This window comes from Protopterus annectens, chromosome 4.part0 (genome assembly GCF_019279795.1).
Source record: "Protopterus annectens isolate FY-2018-M chromosome 4.part0, PAN1.0, whole genome shotgun sequence".
NCBI lineage: Eukaryota > Metazoa > Chordata > Ceratodontiformes > Protopteridae > Protopterus > Protopterus annectens.
In genome coordinates, this window is record NC_056733.1 from 774,635,174 (window position 1) to 774,654,962 (window position 19,789).

Below are 19,789 nucleotides of genomic sequence, written 5' to 3' on the forward strand. Positions count from 1 at the left end.
CCAACCTAATTAGCAACAATATACACCCAATCTGTCTTGCACTCCATCACACTATTAGTACTCTTATGCCATCTTACATCACAATCAAGTTCTTATCCCCAATCCCCCTCCTAGGCAAAATACTGCCCCATTCCACCACAACATATCCTTATATTATAACATAGCCCCTGCCCTTTGTAACCCCATCCCTACAGCCTACTATGCAGACACATTCTACACACTCAGAACCCACTCTCGAGCCTGCCAAAAGCACTCCAAACTTCTAAGTAAACTCACTAAACTGCTCCTTCAGCTTACCAAACAATTAAATCTCTCTGGGGACATGCACCCAAACCCTGGTCCAACTCACCAACAAACGCGTCTCCATCAGCCCCTACCACCCCCTCATCTAATCCACCACAGGCATGTATATCCCAAAATAGCCCAGACTCCTTTACATTACAACCAGTCGCTGTTAATACCATAAAAAACTACTTAAACTCCCCTCAGACTTCCTGCAAATCACAGCAGAATCTATATCTTATCCAGTAGCCATTCTAATTAACAGATCAATCTCAGAAAACCTTGTGCCTAACATTTGGAAAATCTCTCATTCTACCTTTACACAAAAGGTGGTAATTCCACCAAACTGACCAACTACCAGCCAACTGCCATCCTGTCACCCTTATCAAATAGTTCACACACAACTGATGCATTACCTTCACACACACAAGCTTCTGTCGAACACTCAATATGGTGTCCACCCAATCACAGTACTACCACAGCCCTAATGTCTTTCACTAACACAGTTAACCACTATAGAAACAAATGAAATTTTGTCTCTGCCATCTTTCTGGACCTTTCCAAAGCCTTCAATATGGTAAACCACAACAAACTTAACATTCTCTCCACCCTTAACCTCAGTATTCCCTCTATTACATGGTTTAAAAGCTAACTATCAGGGTGCCAACAGGCTGTTCAATGGCAAAAAGAATCCCCCTTCTTCCAGTTACATTAGGAGTTCCCCAAGGTTCCATCCTTGGGCCTCTACTTTTCTCACTCTTCACAGACAGGACTCCATACCTCCTCAAGCTACAGTAATACAAAATGCACATGGCTCCACACCAATATGCACAGCCTCCTCCCTCCAAGACCTCCAGACCATAACCAAGACTCTTTCTAGCTGCAGAAACCTGGCTCACCAACACCCAACTTATCCTAAACCCAAAAAAACCAAGCTCCTTCTCTTTTACCCTAAAAGAGCTCCCCCCACCAAGCTTACCATTCCAAATCACATCCAAAAATTAAGTAACCATCACACCAGTATTCTACACCAAACTTCTTGGTGTCAAAAATTAACAACTTAATATTTGACATTCACATCTCTCAAACCATAAAAATAATACACAAGAAATTAGGTGCCCTCTACAGAAAAACAATTCCTGACCATAAACAGGACAGCTACCATTGCGTATACACATCTCTTAGCAACTCTCCTATATTCCTCTCCCATCTTAACAATCATTAGAAAAACAAATATATCTAAATTACTCAAAGTTCCCGGATTTGCCACAGATTCCCCATCTAGGACATCACTGCAGATCAACAACTAAACTGGCTTGAACTACCTCAACTACTACTCTTTAAAAATCAGCTAGCCTTTGCCCATAAAATTCTTTATCAAGCAGATAAAACCCCTGCCCATCAAAATCTTACGCAACCACATACTAAATCATTCTCAGCGCTCCAGCAAAAAAACTTACTATGTAACATCTCAAAAGCAAGCAATTCAGTAGGGGATTCACTCTTCTCAAACTTCATTCCCAAAATATGGAACAAACTACCAGTCCCAATAACCTCCAACTGCTCTACAGTCAATTTCAAAAGAATTGGTAAAATCACACAACTGAATCATGGGTATGCTCATGCCCTGGCTAGTTTCTTGTACGCACAATTTAAGAAGCCTACACCAAAATTGTCCTACTGCTGTCTTCTAAAGTGCAAATTAAATCTATGCTGTATTTGACAGAGATCTGTTTTTGCCCTCAGAGTGGGTTTTCCTCACAGAAAAATCTTCCACCACCACCACCATCCAGAACATGTGTACATTGTATTCTCTATGTATTTTTTTATTCACCCTTATAGATGCATCATATATGTTAAAAGTTATCCTTAGCTAGTTCAACTTTTATTGTTGATTATACTATTTGTGCTTTGCACCTATTTTTTTTAAGATATAAATTGTACTTTTGTCACCTATTGTACATTTTCTTCTTTCACTGTACTTTTATGCTAGTGTACAATTTCTCGGAGCTTTTCTCCCCGGGCCTCCAGTGAAAAAGGACTTGCGTTTAGTCGGACTTTCCCGGTAAACAAATGTAAAATATATACATATATTATACACACACACACACTACATAAATTATATATTAATTATACATACATAATATACATTATGTTTTGTACCAGATAAAACCAAAAAAGGCCATCTCAGTGTTCTGGAATATCCCGAGACAGATACAACATTAATAAAGATAAAACAAAGGCAATAGCTGTAAACTATGTACCCACGCATGAATTGGTCCAACAATACCCATATTTACAAGCAAGCAATAAATGAAATACTTAAGAGCATGAATTAAAAAGGATTACGTTATGTTGACTAAAGATATGAAGATATGAGGGAAGAAACTAAAAACATAATATAAAAACAGAAAATGTAAGGTCTTGTTTATGGATAAGGGTAGCATGACATAAGTAGTGAAAACGTTTTGAAGTCCCTTTACTTTTATATACAGCTTAGGCATATTTATCAACTAGAGAAATTGTGGAAATAGTGTTGAGGGAATTTATCTGGGAGGGAAAGACGGCAAGTGTGAAGGGGGATAAGTTTATCCTTCCAAAAGAACAAGGTGGTTTAGGATTACCCAATTTGAGGAGACATTTTAGAGCTACACAGTTAAGGTTCATATACATAAGCAGAAAGTCAAAAGGGATGCGGATTAAACGGGGGGGTGGGTTCAAGAGAGACGCTAGGATTTTGAACAAAGATCCTTAAGGAGAGTAATAGCAATACAGATCATCACATACAAGAAGCAGAAAGTATTCTAAGCACTAAGGCATCACAAAACTGGAGAAAGGTTATTTTGCCGATAGGAATGACTTCAGTTAGGGGTACAAAGAATAGGCAAGAGGGGGCTGGAATTCAATGGAGGAAACTGTCAAAGGAAGCAAAGTTTTGTGAGCAAATAAAAGGAAAAGGTAACAGAATGAGAGAAGAGGCCAAGATGATAATTGGATTGCAGGCTGAAGACTACCTTACCTATCAGGGACTGACATCAGACTACAGGCAAAGAGAAAGGGATAGGGAGATCCTAAGTCAAAAGTCCTGCTCTGATTAGTCAAATCTAGAATGGAAGATGCTGCCAAGATTGTTAATAGGACATGTAAAATACTGCATGATAACTACAGGAATCAGAAGAGGTTAGAAAGATTGTTTTGTGAATTGCTTACCCAATGAGAGGATGTATGTACGGCTTCAAAACAGGCAAAGTCTGGAAGATTTATGATCTTCTGAGTCTGCATCTATATTTTTATACCTCAGGTAAACACTTCCCAGCAAAGAATTTTTCCACAGGTATGTTGGAGTTGTAAATGGGAAAAAGATTTAATTGGGATTACATTTTTTTGGGAGGTAACGACTTGGCAGACTAAAAAATTCACCGCAGACTACTCCAATTAGAAATACTGGGTGAGCAATATGGTGTAACTAAAGAAATTTTTTTTTTTTTCTGAGCTGTGATACAGACTCAAACTGTCTATACAAAGTAAGGCCTTGTTGAGTTTAATTCCGGTGTCTGCCAGAAAAGAAATTACTACAAAAAGGAAGTCAAAGTCTAAATCTAAAGTAACAAATATAGTAACGACGATAAAACTGGAAGAAAGATCTTTCTAAAAGGTTAGGAGCAAATTACATAGAAAAAAAATGTGAACTGTAGGAACAATACATGCAGAATAACGTTTTGGAGGAGGAATGAAGTTAAGGCCAGGCAGGAATTGAATAAGTAAAGTAATGTTGGACTCATACAGTAAGCTCTGTTAACCGGAATTCAAGCAACCAGGAAAAAAAAAATCTAAGAAATACAGTACAGCATGAACAATTCAGTTTTTCAGTGTGTTGCACTTTCCCCAAAGAAAAATAACTTGCGCTTTTAGAGTTTTAAAAAGGAAGATGCAAATAAATTCCTTCTCTCCTCAACCTGAGAGCAAGTCAAATCCCTAAAAATGTCAAGACGTGCTCCATACTTGGTCAGTTTGCATCAGACTGCACATTCTCTCCCAGATCTCACACACACACACACACACACACTTGTTTCTGCTTTCATACATGCATTCACACACTCTTGTATTCAGGTCATTCAATTCCAATCCAGAGTGCCAATTTAAAAAACTGTTCTGCATGGCATGCTTTCTAACGGAAATAGAAGTTAAGTTTGAACATTATTATTCCGGCCAGACTTTTAAAATTACTGTATTTCGATATTAAAATCAAATCAATACAGTGTTTATGGTACAGTATAGGATACAGTATTTGTCAGGTCTGTTTTTAACAGCAACTCTCAAGCAACCAGAATCTACAGTTATCTGGCATCTACCAACCCCATGAATGCCAGTTAACCAAGAGTTTACTGTAATAAAATGTTTGCAAATAAAAATTTGAAAATGTCAATACAGTTAGTTTTCATTTATATAAATGTAGGCTTGCCCACATGATAATTCAATAAAGAGGTCTCTTAAGTTATCAGCTGTGTACCACAAGGTTCAGTGATGGATCTTTTGGTGGACATCCATTTGCCAACATTCCAGGACTACAATTATTTTAGTTTGCAGAAAACCATGTGTGTGTGTGTGTGGGGGCAGGGGGGTACTCGATATTTTACAGGCTCGCAATTCCTCCAACAAAGGTTAGACCACCATGGCAACAATGCAAGGCCAATGGTCAATGTGAAAAATATAGTAAAGCAAAAAAATTCACATGCCATATTGATGACCACCATTCAGACATTTGTCTAACATTTGTTTACAGGGGAAGTCCGACTTGGAATTAAGCCAATTTTCAGGGGAGGCCCAGGAGAAACACTCCAGATGTAGGTCTTTGTAATGTAGGAGAAAACGGGAGCACCCAGACGAAACTCACACGAATGCAGGGAGGACATGCAGACTCCGCACTGAAGGCACCCCAGCAGAGAATCGAACCGGAGAACCTCTTGCTGTGAGGAGACAATGCAACTGCTGCACCACTGCACTGCAGACATACAAATAATGTCGCAAAATCTAGACATCTTAATAATAATTCCTTATCTTTTGACCCTTGTGTCTCTGCAGTAGTTAGGAAAGAGTCTTATCTGGCTTATCCAAAGGCACCTCCACTAGATTCAAAGTGGTCTTAATTTTACTTTTATATCCAGTAACGGGTCTGATGAGATACGAATAACATGTTATGTATTTGTCTAAACACCGCAATGAAATTAAGAGACCTCAGAGGTCCCCAACCAAAATGATCAGTAGCCTCAAAGATCTTATTTATCAGCAGACTAGCAGTGCCGTTTCTATACTTAGTTTTTATGGATTCCTCTGGGGATCTGTGCCTAGTCATTTATGCAATGAAAGACTCCATCCTTTTTAACCTTCTATTCCTTCAAACAAAATGGTTTCTCCAATACTAGGTAAAGGGAACTAAATCTTCAATCTTATTTAAATTTTTTGTTTAAAAGTTACCAAAGCAATGGATGAAGACAAATGGTACAATCTGCATACCTCAACCTGGACAAAGCTTCTGACACTATTCCCCACTCAGACATAGTAGAAAAGCCAAGTAAACTCCTATGTTACCCGTTGGATTGTTAACTGGCTCAGGTACGACATAGATAATCAAAATAGGGGAAGTTACCACCACAAACTTATCAATGGAGTCCCCCAAATGGCTGTGATGGCACCTCTTCTGTCTGGCATCTACCTTTCTGAAGTAAAAGCAAATACCAAAGGGCTCTGGCTGCCTGAATGTGTAGATGACTGTAAAATATGAGCAGTCACTGAATCACCAAATGACTTAGCCAGCTTACAAGAAAAATTAGTCTCAAATAACTGGTGTCCAAATCACATTACTGTATTCTTTGGGAAGTCATTTTATATTTGTTGACCAGGATTGTCCAACTGAGCTGAAGAGCCCTTTTTCAGCGGAGGCCCGGGGAGAGAAGCTCCAACCTATTATACAATTTTCACTACAAATTAGCATTAAACAGGAATGCTACAGGATTATTACAAGGCATTAAGTAGCAATACAATGTTATACAGTGTCAATAATCAGGAGTATAGCACAACTATTTCAAGATGTATAAAAAGAAATATGTCATTAAGACGAGTATAGTTTTTGGGAAAGTGGTTACAAAAACCCAGTTCTATCATGATGTAGCTGCATGAAGGCAAGACAATTACAACAGAATGTTTCTCCGAGGCAATTTGTTAAATAGATTTTAGAAGACAGTAGAAAGAGTAGCCAAGGAAGATTAGATTAGAGAGAGCTAATGAGAAGAGAGAGTCAAGGAAGAAAGTAGATTAAAGGTATGAGAAGTAGGGATGTTAAGGCGGGAGAGTGCAGTGGCATTTAAGTGCTCTTTGGTGGCGGTCTTAAATTGTTTAGGATGTGTAAGGGTCCCGATTTCTAGTGGGAGCCTATTCCAAGCAATAGTGGGGTGATAGCTGTACATGTTGCGTCCAAATTTAGACTTGGGTTTGTAGATTTCTAGTAGGTCTTGGTTAGAGCTTCGGAGAGGTCTGGAGGGAGAACAATGGGAGATGAGAGGGGATAGTGCTGGGCAGTAGGAAGGCTGGTATGGGATAGAATGGATGATCTGGAGCAGAGAGAGAAGAAGCTGGTAGGGTAATTCAAGCCAGTTTAGGTGTTTTTAAAGAGACACGGTGATGGGATTTGTAGGTTTGTTGGGCAGCAAATCTAGCTACCTTGTTGTACATAGATTCAAGTTTGGTCAAGAGTGTTGAGTTAAGATTTGTGAGAATTGTACATTAGAATGGGTAGAAGGTAGGTAAGAGAGAGTAATCTTGGCTTCAGAGGCAAGGAATTTCTTGTTAAGGTAAAGGATCCCTAGGTTTGAATGAGTCTTTTTGATACAGTTAACATGCAAGTCAAATTTAAGCTGATCGTCTATGGCTACGCCTAAGAACTTAGTACTGGATTCTACCTGAATTGGAGTGTTTTAAGGGACTGTATGGAGAAGGATGGTTTAATATTGTTGAAATTTTTAGGTAGGAAGAGTAACAGCTTTGTTTTTTTTTAGGGTTAAGGATGAGCTGGTTGTTGGAGAGCCATGTTTCAACCAAGTTAAAAGATGCCCAAGTAACAGAGAAGAGCTTAGAGAGAGAGTTGGCTGTACCGATGACTGTAGAGTCATCTGCATATTGCACTAAAGATGACAAAGGACAGGAGGTATAGAGCAGATTAGTAAAGATATTAAAAAGTAAAGGCCCTAGGACAGACCGCTGAGGTACACCCATTTTGACAGGGAAAGGAAGGGAGAGTACAGGAGTACCATCTCACTGATTGAGATCCATCAGTGAGGTAGCTGGAGATAGCTGGAGAACTACGCAACACTATCAGAGGAGAAGTCATTCACCCCAGGAACTATACTCCCTTAAGAACTGACCTAGTTTTTTGGGATTTGGTACCTTATGTGGACAGTAACTTCTGTCCATGTCTACTGTTGCAATAAAGTCCTTCTATACTGCACAGCTTTTAAACAAAGGGATTGTGTCTAGATCTGGGGAGGTCATTGGCTTAATAAAGGGGGGAATCATTGAATAAAATTCCCCTTTTGCATGCATCTGTCCAGATGCATGTATCCCTATATGCGCAAACCTGATTACGTTGGGTTGGGAACTCAAACATGTCCTTAATAGTCCCTTCTTAGAATGTTTACACTTGTATGTCAGGTTTTTGGATGACGTGCGTTATGGGAAGGGGAGAAGGAAGACATTATGAGGTTTATGGAATACCTAAATGGTTGTAGCAAATTTCTCAAGTTTACCCTATTGGGGGAAGAATAGTATTAGTTATTCCGATGTCACCATTACTCAAACCCATGGAGGTTTCAAGTCCAACATTTACAGGAAGGATACATGGTGCAACAGTTATCTGCAATATTACAGTTATTGTCCCCATTTACAGAAGAACTTGGTGAAAGGGCAAGCAATTAGGATTGCAAGAATGACAAAGAAAATGGAACTTAGGGATGTGTTGGCTAAATCAAAGGACATGTTTCTCAGTAGGGGTATCCAGTTTAACAGGTTACTGATATCACTGATTAGGTATACTTTGTGTGGGGTATTAAATATCACCCCTTACTGAGCACTGGGTTGGGAGTGGATAAAAGGAAAGAAAGGGAAGAGCAGAAATATGGAAAGGCACTAGCACTGGAGTACAATTATTACACCAAATTCATTTGTCACGTATTAAAGAACAACTAGAGTATTTTTAAAGTCAATAGGGATGTGTTTGAGATGGTTGGGGAAGGGCCAACTCTACCTTTTAAAACTTGTAGGAATTTTTAAAGAATCCTGGAAAATGACACCATAGTTTGTAAAACAGGAGGGAATGGGACAGTTCCCTGTGGAATGTGTAAGCAGTGCCCATTTATTATCAAGACGGACCATATTATTTTAGATAATGGATTGGGTAGCAAGATTCATTTTGTAAATGGTAATTGTGGCTCCAATCAACTGGTGCATTTAGCGAAGTGTGGAGAGTGTCCAGCACTCTGCATTAGTAAGACAGAGAGAACATTAAAGGACAGAATGTATGAACACCTCCATGACATTAAAACTAAAAGGAGAGACCAGCGCTTTAACCATTCCATGCTTTGTGTTAACTTTAAGGGTTTCCAGTTTAGTACTGTAGAAACTGAAAAAACTCAAGGGGTAGTGATTGGAAAACAATATTGGTTAACAAGGAATTAAAATGGCAACTCAGACTGAATGCCAATTCCTTTCCTGGCTTGAATGAATATTTGTCTGTAAAACCGGTTTTGAAAGGAAAAGCAGCCTGTGTGTGCAGTCTGTTAATAGTTTTTTTTGTAAGCGTCCTATGGTATACTTAATTTTATATAAATGTCTCTGGTGCATTTGAACATGACTTTTTTTTAATATGTGAAATTTGGAGGTTAAATGTTAACAATCATGGGTTAATTATGCAATTAATTAGATAGTATGAAAGCAAGCAACTTCTTGAAGCATCTCATCTGATGACGTCTTGTTTTTAGAGACGAAAGCGCTCATCTGGTATTTTATTTTAATAAATTAGTGGAACCTATCTACAGTGGTTGGACCATTATTAGCACTCATCTGGCGTTTTATTTTAATAAATTAGTGGAACCTAACCTATCTGCAGTGGTTAGACAATTAACAGAACATGCTGGAGAACCCCCCCCCCCTCCCCAAGACCAATTCTTTGGAATGGACTTGCTATTCACTTAAAACAGAGCTCCTCACTGACCCTATTCAAAAGCAACCTAGATAATTTGATTCACCCCTAGGGTGGCATACTTGTCCCACATGGACAGGGGTAACTGGTGCCAATCACAGACCTGCTCTGTAAACTACACAGAAAGAACAAATGGTGATACATGGGATTTACATAGCTAAGCTTGTAAAGGCTCTTGGGCCACTCGCCTAGTAACCTCATATTAGCCCATGGAGATTATTTTACGCAATAACAGGGTTGTTAGCCCCCCCGAAAGATTACTACATTTACATGGAGTCGAGGTATCTGCAGGTGCAAACAAATCTTAAGAGTACCAAGGATTTTTTACTGAGGGAAATGCAAAATAAATTGTTACAAGGGCTAAGAGTTCAGTTAAAAGTGTGAAATTAAGGGGAGTGAATAAGAGATAGCAGCTTCCCCAGCAGCCTTAATGCTTTAACGTACTTCATAGAACAGTGCACAATTTAGCTTTATTTAAAGGTAGCCAGCACTTCTTAGGGCTAAAGGTTAGTCTTCTGAAAGCATGGAAGTTGTTTGTCACAACTGGGGGTGGGGGGCAGAGATAAGAAAAGAGCAGACAACTGGAACACAGGCTGCAACATGTGCTTAAACATGGATAACCTTCATTTTATATTAGATAATGTGTCTGTGGGTGCAGCTGACAATTTAGGGCAACTGCTCCTACTTAGAGGGTCAAACTTCATTTTTTTGAAAATGTATATAGCTTTGTGCATTTGTTCTAAATTAGGAGGGGACGGGGATGTTTTGAAAAATATTTAATTTTTTGTTTGAAGGTTTTCATTAAAATAAAAAAAAAGTCTTAAACATGACATAATGAGGTAAGAAACACCTGCATAAAAGATCAGCCTGCCAAACATTAGTGGGTGCACGCAATACAAAAGTTGGAAACACTGCTGGGTACAACTGGTGGAAACACTGACTACTCTATTCATATTATCCCGAAATGTAAATGGCCTTACAGTTATATAGACAAAAAGGAATTAGTACTGAATCACATTAAGCAATGCAGAGTACATATAGCAATGCTACAGGACACATACTTGGAAAGAAATGCAGCATGTGAATTCGATCTTTCAAAACCCAAATGAAAGACTTACTAGCTAAAATCAGTCTTTGTTCTTGCTCAAAACTGGGATAAACTACATCCATAAATGTGAACAAGCACCTTTTCCATTTCTTATACCTCCTTACACTCCTCCCCTTCTTCACTTACTTCAATACTGCTATCTAATTCTCTTCCCTGATTCTCTCTCTAAATATACCATAAGCCTGTTTTTCCCTCATTTCATATTGCAATCCCTATTTGTATTAGACTAACTTACCTTTAATTTCTCTACCGAAATTTTAGACCATTTGTAAACAGCAAATTATATACCTCCTACCGATTCTAGTTATGTCCAAGTTGTTATAATTATTTAAACTGCAGATGTTTTTGTTTCATTTTTGAATATTCTAAAGTTACTGTTCTTAAAATGGTTTGTAATAATTTACAGTTTTTTCCCCAGGCCTCTGCTGAAAATGGGCTTCTATCCAGTCGGGACTTTCCTGCTAATCGAATGTCAACAAATAAAGGATTTCAGAATGCATGTTCAGCAGAATATCAGACATTAAGGAATGGGGAGTAATACAACTGATAACTAGATGGGCTCCATTACTGACAGAAGAGTAAAAAAAGACCATGGTAGATCTGTGGTAGTATGGAACTACTGGCAAGGGAGGAAGAGGATTATGCTGAGTAGGGAACTACTGGCAAGGGAGGAAGAGGATTATGCTGGTGTACATTTATATTCTACCAAAAACAGCCTTTATGAAGCTTAATAAAAATTTTGGAGAAAATCATCTCAGCAGAGAATCTTGCTTATAAGTGGAGGTTCTACTTTATTTGCAATAGTAGGGCAATATGAAGGAGATCTGAAAGGGGAACTATAAACAAGCCTGCGGAATACACTAAAGGGCATTTCCTGAAGACTGCCAAAGCAGCTTACGTTTTTCAGCACTTAGGTGCCTGGACAGCTTCTCCTCCCCTCTCTCAAGCCTACAGAAAACAATAATATATTTAATCACTGGCCTACATCCAGTGGCTATTATACTTGTGTTACAATACACCCTAATTGAAAGACAGTGATTAAAATTATTTTTTTATCAAAAAACTGAAGTAAAAAAATCTATTCACTTGATCGAACTGACATTCTGAATTTGGCAAGTCACTTTTGCTAAGCGTCGAAAATCACCACCTCAACTTCAGCATTCAAACAAATTCGGAATGTCAGGAGGTGACGTCAGACCCTCAGGAAGTTGTGCTGAAGCTGCCATATGAATTGTACATCTACAGCACAAGTTTTTACAGTTTTGCAGGGGGCAAGCCTCCTGCACCACCCATACTCTCTGCAAATTATATATTCCAACTCAGGAGATCACACTATAGTGAGGAAAAGGGTAAATTTCCCGATCCCCACTGCAGTGCAATCTGTTATCAGAACGTCGAATGCACATTAGTGAATGTACACTACTATTCCCAAATAATGTGCATTCAAACATTTTCAGAACAGTATTACAGAAACTGGAAAAAGATGCATTCGAGATTCCCAGTTTCACATAAGTGCTGTTCCACATTTTAATAGTAAAATGGTTAAAACACCATGGATCCACAACTATTCATACATTTCCAGTTTCAATGGCTGCCTTTAGCAGACAACCATTACTTCATATTCAAAATGTAGGTAAAATTATTCCCAAATCTGACAATACTAAGCTTAACATTAAATGAGGCTGTCACATCTAATTAAATTTTGTTCAACCCTATCTTGCAGCATTTTCCAACTTTTCTGAACGCTACCTTCCCCCACTGAGCAGTCTACATATTTACTAAACTACTGTAGTTATCAGACAAAAATGTCACTTAAAGTATCACAGAAACCTGACAGACTCCACTTGATACTTCAGAAGACTTAAACAGGCAACTCACTACTGTCTGCTGCATTCCCTAGATCAACTAATTTTCTTTTAGCTGAGATTAGCCGTAACAAAAACTCAAAAAGAATGCAGTTAATCTACAAAGCTTTTCTCGAGGTCCAAGTTTGCTGCATGGCACTTACTACATTCCCAAATGAAGAAGTTACCTCTACAAAGAATGGTAACATGCTTGCAGGCATCTGCTCCTCATTTTCTAATGGAAGGTTAGAGTCAACACAAGTTACGTTAGTACTCATGTTTACATGATATGCCTGCAAGGTTGACTTACAGCAATCAGGTTGTATGTCTTTTGTCTGGGTACTACCGAGGCCTCTATCCAAATTTCCAGAACACATTCAGTTTACGAACATACAGTGGTTTAAATATACCATCCCTCATACTAAACACAAAAGTGCTTGAAATATTACTTGTCCACGCATGGAATGCTCTTCACTTTTCACCCCTTCGCCCCACTGCCTTCTTTCTTGTAGCTTAGGGGGAGATAATCATCCCTTATGAACAATTTTTTTTTTTTGGGGGGGGGGGGTGATTCACTTACCAAACTATATGAAACTTCTTCAGGTTGAAGTTACTATATTCCCAATTCAAATACCGCCATCTTGTTACCTTCAACTTTTGATGCTAGTTTAGCTTTGTAGTTGGATCAGACTGATATGGTCAAGAATTTTTGAGTTTTAAGAACTGTTTTTTATTACGATTAAGACTTCTAAAAGCAATACAGTAGCTTTTTCTGTTACAAAATTTGACTGTAGAGTGGCACAGAAGTTATTTTAAGTTCACTGCAAAATCTCTCTCCAGTACAAATTTTGAGCCATTATATCTGGGTTGTTTTAAGAGTTTTTGTCACACAAAGAAAATGCATTTTCTTAAACGCAATTTTAAATTTGTTTTCTGAACCTAAACCCAACTTGGTTAAAATGAATGCATACTATCATCAAGACACAATCACATATTTATCATCTTAAAATAAATAGTCATGTATCCCCCAATAAAAATAGGCATGACAACTTAAATGTCACAAATATGCTGAGAATGAATGCGCCTGACACTACCCAAATTTAACTTCCTTTGGCATACTCTAGAAAGTTGATAAAATATATTGGTAACATGGTCAGTGCCAAGAGTACTGTTTGTTAATCATTAGATCAAATATTTGATAGGCAGAAAAAAAGCCATCTTTAAAAAAAGCATATTGGCAACATGGTCAGTGCCAAGAGTACTGTTTGTTAATCATTAGATCAAATATTTGATAGGCAGAAAAAAGCCATCTTTAAAAAAAGCATATTGGCAACATGGTCAGTGCCAAGAGTACTGTTTGTTAATCATTAGATCAAATATTTGATAGGCAGAAAAAAGCCATCTTTAAAAAAAGCATTTTCCCCAACACATTTCATACTCTTCCATGACCATCGATCCACTCAGCCAATCACAGTCATCCACTCACTAATGGGGCGGAAACATCTGAGCTTCATTAAGATATAGTTTCCTCAAGAGCACACCCACATAAAGCCTAAAGATGTGAATACAGTGGGCAATAAGAAGGGGAGGACATTTTCACCGCTGGCATAACCCACAAATGGCATAACCTGCAGAAAAACCTCAGCACCAACCCCCCCCCACAAGTACATGCATCTAACTGGTCATCAGGGATTAAAACAGAATATGTGCCTGTCCCCCCACCAAAATGCGACAACATAGCTTCCAAACAGGTAAAGCAGGCAAAACTTCCTTTTTTTTCAGTCCGCTCATCCTATCATAGAGGCCACTAAAACAAAAATTGAGCAAGTCATTCAGGATTAGTCAAACAATTTTAAAAGGTTGTTCTCTGTTTAGTCTCTCCAGACTAATTTTAAAATTTTTCAGATTTTGCAATGCTTTAACAGACTCTGATCATGTGGTATTTTGCAACTTTCTTTTCAAATACAATTTTGTTTAGCTGTTAATAGAATAATTTAAATGCTAGGGGGCATAAATATCAGTACTGTGTGGTAACAGGTGCAGCTCACCTGCTGCAAAGCTGACATCTCACACCAGGCTGAGGTACTATATGCCTTACTTATGGCACCACATATTCAGCTAGAAACTACAGGTTATGATTTTCGTTCTATACTCGGATGCTACCCGAAGAAAAGCTTTGTCAAAATTGTTTTCCTCACTGTTAGCAAGAATTCTGGACAATCTTTTGTAAAAGACCATTGTCTCAAATTGCTGACCCTACATGAACTGTGTCCACATACATTATATATTTTTGGTCAGCAGCCTCTTTCCCTAATTTCTGTCCAACATAACCAGGTTAAAATTAATCTGATACAGGTGTTTGTGAGGAGGAATTAAGTCCATACCTAGCATACAAAGTGCACTTATGTATGAAATCAAACGCATTAAATTTTCTAGTTTAGCCATGTGTATTTACTGATCTTCCATTTTCAGGTCCCTAGTGGGAAATTGTCTTTGGTCAGTCAAAATACAAACTAAAAAGAAAACTCAAGTAGAGGCCTGACAGACATATTAGACTGCTGGCAGACAGGAAGTGATAACAGGCTGTCAGACAAATATTTGCTAAAGTACTCAAGGCAAGAAATAACATTTCAAAACTAAACACTACCAAAAATAGTTAACATATACCATAGTAAATAAGGATACAGTTCCAAAAATAAAGCCTGAATTTTGTACAACTAAATATCCATTAAGTGAATATTTTTGCAGATCTCATTTAGGAGGATTTGCTGCTAAAGCTTTATGTAGTATTAAACAGATGACTGAAGCAATTTGTCCAACAAAGTAAAGCAAAACCCCTCAAAATACTTCACATGCCATAAAATCTGAAGGACTGCAAATTTTAGCTTCCTTTACAAGTCTTTGTAACCAGCCATGTAAACCTGAAGTGCACTCATGGAGGAAAAAAGTGTCTGTACCTACCTCAAATGAACCATGTTTAAACAGGAGCTGTGGCGCCAAACATCCAGTGGTGGAAAGAATTATCATGAAGGGTCCATTTCACCTGACAAGAGAGCCCCCCTCCCCAATAATATAGAGCAACAGACTACCACAATGGAGACCAGAATTCCAAGACTGACTAACAAAAATAAAAACTAAAATACAGTTTTTAATACCACTTAACATTCACCTTATTTCTTCAATTTTCTGACGTGCAGACTAGTAGTCTAGCAGATATTTGCTTCCTGCATACACAATATTTAGAGATAACCCATTACAAACATTATACACAGCTCAAAACAAGAGTATTGTTCTTTCAATACAAGTGCACAAAAACAATGGACAGTAAATACGAAAAAATGACAGCAGAAAGAAGGGAAATGGCACAGTAACTGCTTAACACCTGACAGAAAAACTGAGAAAGCATTACATTTACTGCATCACAGCACATACAGCATTAATGGGCTCTACATTCTCTAAAGCATGTTGGTTACTTTATGATGCACTATACTTTTAACCCAAACTTACCTAAACTCAATAGCAAAATTCCATCACTCTGTTCCCTGCTTTAACCATTTAATTCTAAGACTCAATGTAGTCATACGACTGCATTTTTATTTAAGAATGAATGGTGGTTTGATGTTTAACAAAAATAAAAACACTCAAGAATCTAAACTGGAAGTGTGTGGGGGGTGGGGGGAGCATGCACACACACAAAAGCTACACAGAATACTCACACTGGTAAGTCTCAGGCACACCCCAAAACCCTGCACTTAAAGAGGTCCTCCAATTGCACATCTTTACAGCCACATGTCACTTACAACGTCCATTCTGGTGGGGGTGGGATGCACACAACAGTACCTGCGAATAACTTAAGAAAAAAGCCACGACTAATTGACAAGCATTAAAGAATATGTTTAACAACTGCTTTTATACCTTGGGTATCCAACAGAAAGGAAACTGCATACTCAATTTTTTTTTTTAAACAGAGTCCCGCAAACCATTTTTTCTTCTGTACTACAATATACTGACTTATCTACCCACCTCCTTTGCATTTACTATGCACTTTCCAGCACAAAGAAAAATCTACATTATAGGTTCATGGGTTAGGCTATCTGCCCTAGGGCCTGTACAAGTCTAGCCATAACAATTCCCTGGATATTCCACAATATTTACTTCCCTGGACCACTTTCTAGCAAGGCGACGGACGTGATCCCCAGGGTGAATTTCCCATCTCCCATCCAATCGTCAAGGTTCCTTTTGAAGAGGGCCAAGGAGGTCCTCTGCTTGACATGTATGGGCACAGTCTATTCCAGAGTATGAGGAGTCTCTGGGTCAGGAACCTCTCTCTCCAGCATGTTTTGTTCATTATGATGACAAGGTTTAGATCCCTGGAGCGTGTGGCTCTGAGGGACTGGGATTTCTTTATCCAACCTCGTTGAAGGTGGTGCGTCAGAGCTGGCAACTCGGTATGTAAAAATCTGCCAATCATTAGCAGACCGGAGTTCCGCTATGGCGACCCCTAACCGGGAAAAGCCAAAAGATACAACAATCTCTCAAATGAGTGAAGAGACAGACTTGCCACTACTGTCCATATGTTTTCAGCCTCCTCTGTCCACGACTTACTTCCCAAATTTATTTATTTTACTGTTTGTTTACTAGGATAGTCCTTTGGGCTAAGAAGAGCCCATTTTCAATGCAGTCCCGAGGAGAAAACTCCATGAACAAAAATATAATATGAAGACAATGCATTTACATTTATGTAAATACTATTGAAGAACGATGGTTTTACACCACATGACAAAAAATTCACAAATTAAATTTTTCATTACAAATATTTTATTCTCTTCCTTTTCTTTTTTAATCAGTACAACTTTCTGGAAAAAGCTTCCATTCTTCACAATTCTACACTGCGTACAACAGTAAAGTCAGCCACACATTACTGTGCACATTTCACATAATTTGAAGAAATGCTTTATCGCGCAAAATAAATTATTCTACAAACCTCCATAAGCATCCCAGTGTTTAACCAATTATAGGTACTTCCACAACTCAAGAATACAAGAGAAAACAGAATAAAAATACAACAGACGTTCTATGCTTAACAGTTTTATAAAAACCGCAAACAAATTTCACTACTGACAGATAAAAATCCTTCTCTGTGGCAAAAAAAAAAGCAGCAAAGTTAGTCCACAACATTGGCTTTTAAATACCATCTCTACAGTAATATTTCAGTCAGCAAGAGTGGGCATTTGCATGGATGTTTTGGAAGCAGAAGAGGAGGAACTGGTGCAAACTGAAGAAAAAAAAAAAAAAGACAGCTGACACACCTATGACAGATTTCATGGCCTATTAAACACTACTGATTTCATATACGATCAATAGAGACTGTATGGACCAATAATCATTTATGCCATCACTAAAAGGTCTCTGCTTACGTATATATTTTAAAACACATACAAATTGGTATGCTTATACATTGCCCTCTGTCCTGCAGTGGTCAAGTTTTACTATGACAAACTCCTACATAATTAGTCTATTTTGTTCAAAATGCACCTTAGATTTCCTAAGAGCAATTATCTATAAGCATAGATTACAGCCTATTAATCAAACTATTAGTCTCCGGCAAAAAAAAACACTGCCTTCACAACACCGGAATGAACCAAAAGATAACATTTTTTTCCTACTCACAAGCTCCTCCAACCCTTAATAAAATGAAAAGCATATTATTTGCATTCTTTTTACAGCCCCAAATTCGATTCACAAATACATAAATCAATGCAATACCAATCTAAATAAAGTTCACACACTAAAAATCATATCCGATCCCCCTTTTCCAGCCTAGCAGCACATCAACCCCGAAAGTACCAGAGCCCAGATTTAAAATAATAATAAATTACCCCAAAACAAATAAAAATATACGCAACCATTAATATACTTCAGACATATTTTAAACTACTTAACCCCACTCTCAAAAAATCTTTAAGAAACCCGGCACCCCATCATCATAAGCAACGTAGGCCCCAGCTTTCACCCCAAGACCCCCGCCCACAGAAGCGAGTTAGCCCACCCACCCCCCCAAATTACGTTCCTTTTTACCAATACTCTCTCCGACTTACCTGGAAATGCTCCTGGAACCTTATGGGAAGTATTTGTGCCATGACTAGATAAAATTAAACAGACCCAAATCCAACATACAGCACAGAACCTGCCCGGAGAAGCTCTGTGAGACGCTAGGCGGCGTTTCTGGGGGGAAGAAATAAGGGAGGGGCAAAGAGATGCTGCTATACAACGCTGGGTGACGGAAAGAACGAAAGGATATGGGATGCCGACTACTGGACCTCTTCAATCCGAGTAGATTCTATCTGATTAAATATTCCATTCTTCCCACGCTGGCAAAAAATATAATATAAACTTTTCTACATACAATCCTTCCACGACCCAGACGCGCCACAGTAATAAAAAACGTGTAGTGATGAAGTAAGGAGGTTTAAAATAGTTCCTATACCGCGTCACCTCAGAGCTCCACCCCTTAGTCTTTCCTCTCCTAGGTTGTGTGGAAGATATTGGAGTCCCTTTACGGGAGGTCCCACTTTAGCCTCAAGACCTGGGCATTGCTTTATGTTTTAATACACACTGCGGGTTCGTCGTACTGCGGCAGAGTTTCCGTTACTAAGGATCATGTGACTGATGCCGACTCTGGTCCCATCTGCAGCGTTCCACTGTGGTTGGTCCCCTCCATACCCTCCGAGCAGGTGCTGCGAGTTCCGTTACTCACACTACAGCGAATGGGACTCTTCGTATCAGGAGGTGCATGATCGTCCAGCATGATTCAGATTATAACATCCCTACATATTTCATTATGTCAGAAAGCTTTACTGCGTTTAACAAATCAATAAAATATGTAACCTCCTCCCAACTGGAGTGCAAGAATTTTAACACAGTCAAATATGAATGAAAGCATAATAATAATGAGCATAAACGTATGCATTAGTTAGATGAATGTAGAAATATAGTACACCCCCAACAAGGCGCATGTTAATCATAGTCGTGTTTTTTTTTTTTCCTTGTGACTTCTTATTTAGCTTTTTTTCTGGTATTTCTTGGGACGTGAAACATTTGTTATCTACATACACCAGGTTCAAACCTCTCAACTCTCCAGATTTTCGCAGACTCTCCAGACTTTTTGCCTTATATTTTGGTTTAATCCTCAGAAAATGTGTGATTTTCTAGCAAATCACCAGTGACTGACCACTAAATAATAACATGCATTTTGAGAGTCCGACTTCACATCCTTCAGAAAATGCAGGCCAGAACAAATCCTGT

General features: G+C 38.5%; 1 protein-coding gene across 5 annotated transcripts in view; it reads right to left on the reverse strand.

The window, feature by feature from the left end:
• LOC122799579 (clathrin heavy chain 1-like) overlaps positions 1-19,157 on the reverse strand; it is a 1,937,764-nt gene extending 1,918,607 nt beyond the window's left edge. For 3 of the 5 annotated variants that reach the window (XM_044068726.1, XM_044068727.1, XM_044068725.1), the window contains exon 1: positions 18,583-19,157. In XM_044068726.1, the coding sequence (XP_043924661.1) occupies positions 18,583-18,624 (42 nt within the window). In that variant the 5' untranslated portion in view covers positions 18,625-19,157. The remainder of the gene's footprint in view (positions 1-18,582) is intronic. The other 2 variants (XM_044068729.1, XM_044068728.1) reach the window with 1 other exon arrangement.
• Positions 19,158-19,789: the final 632 nt, after the last annotated feature.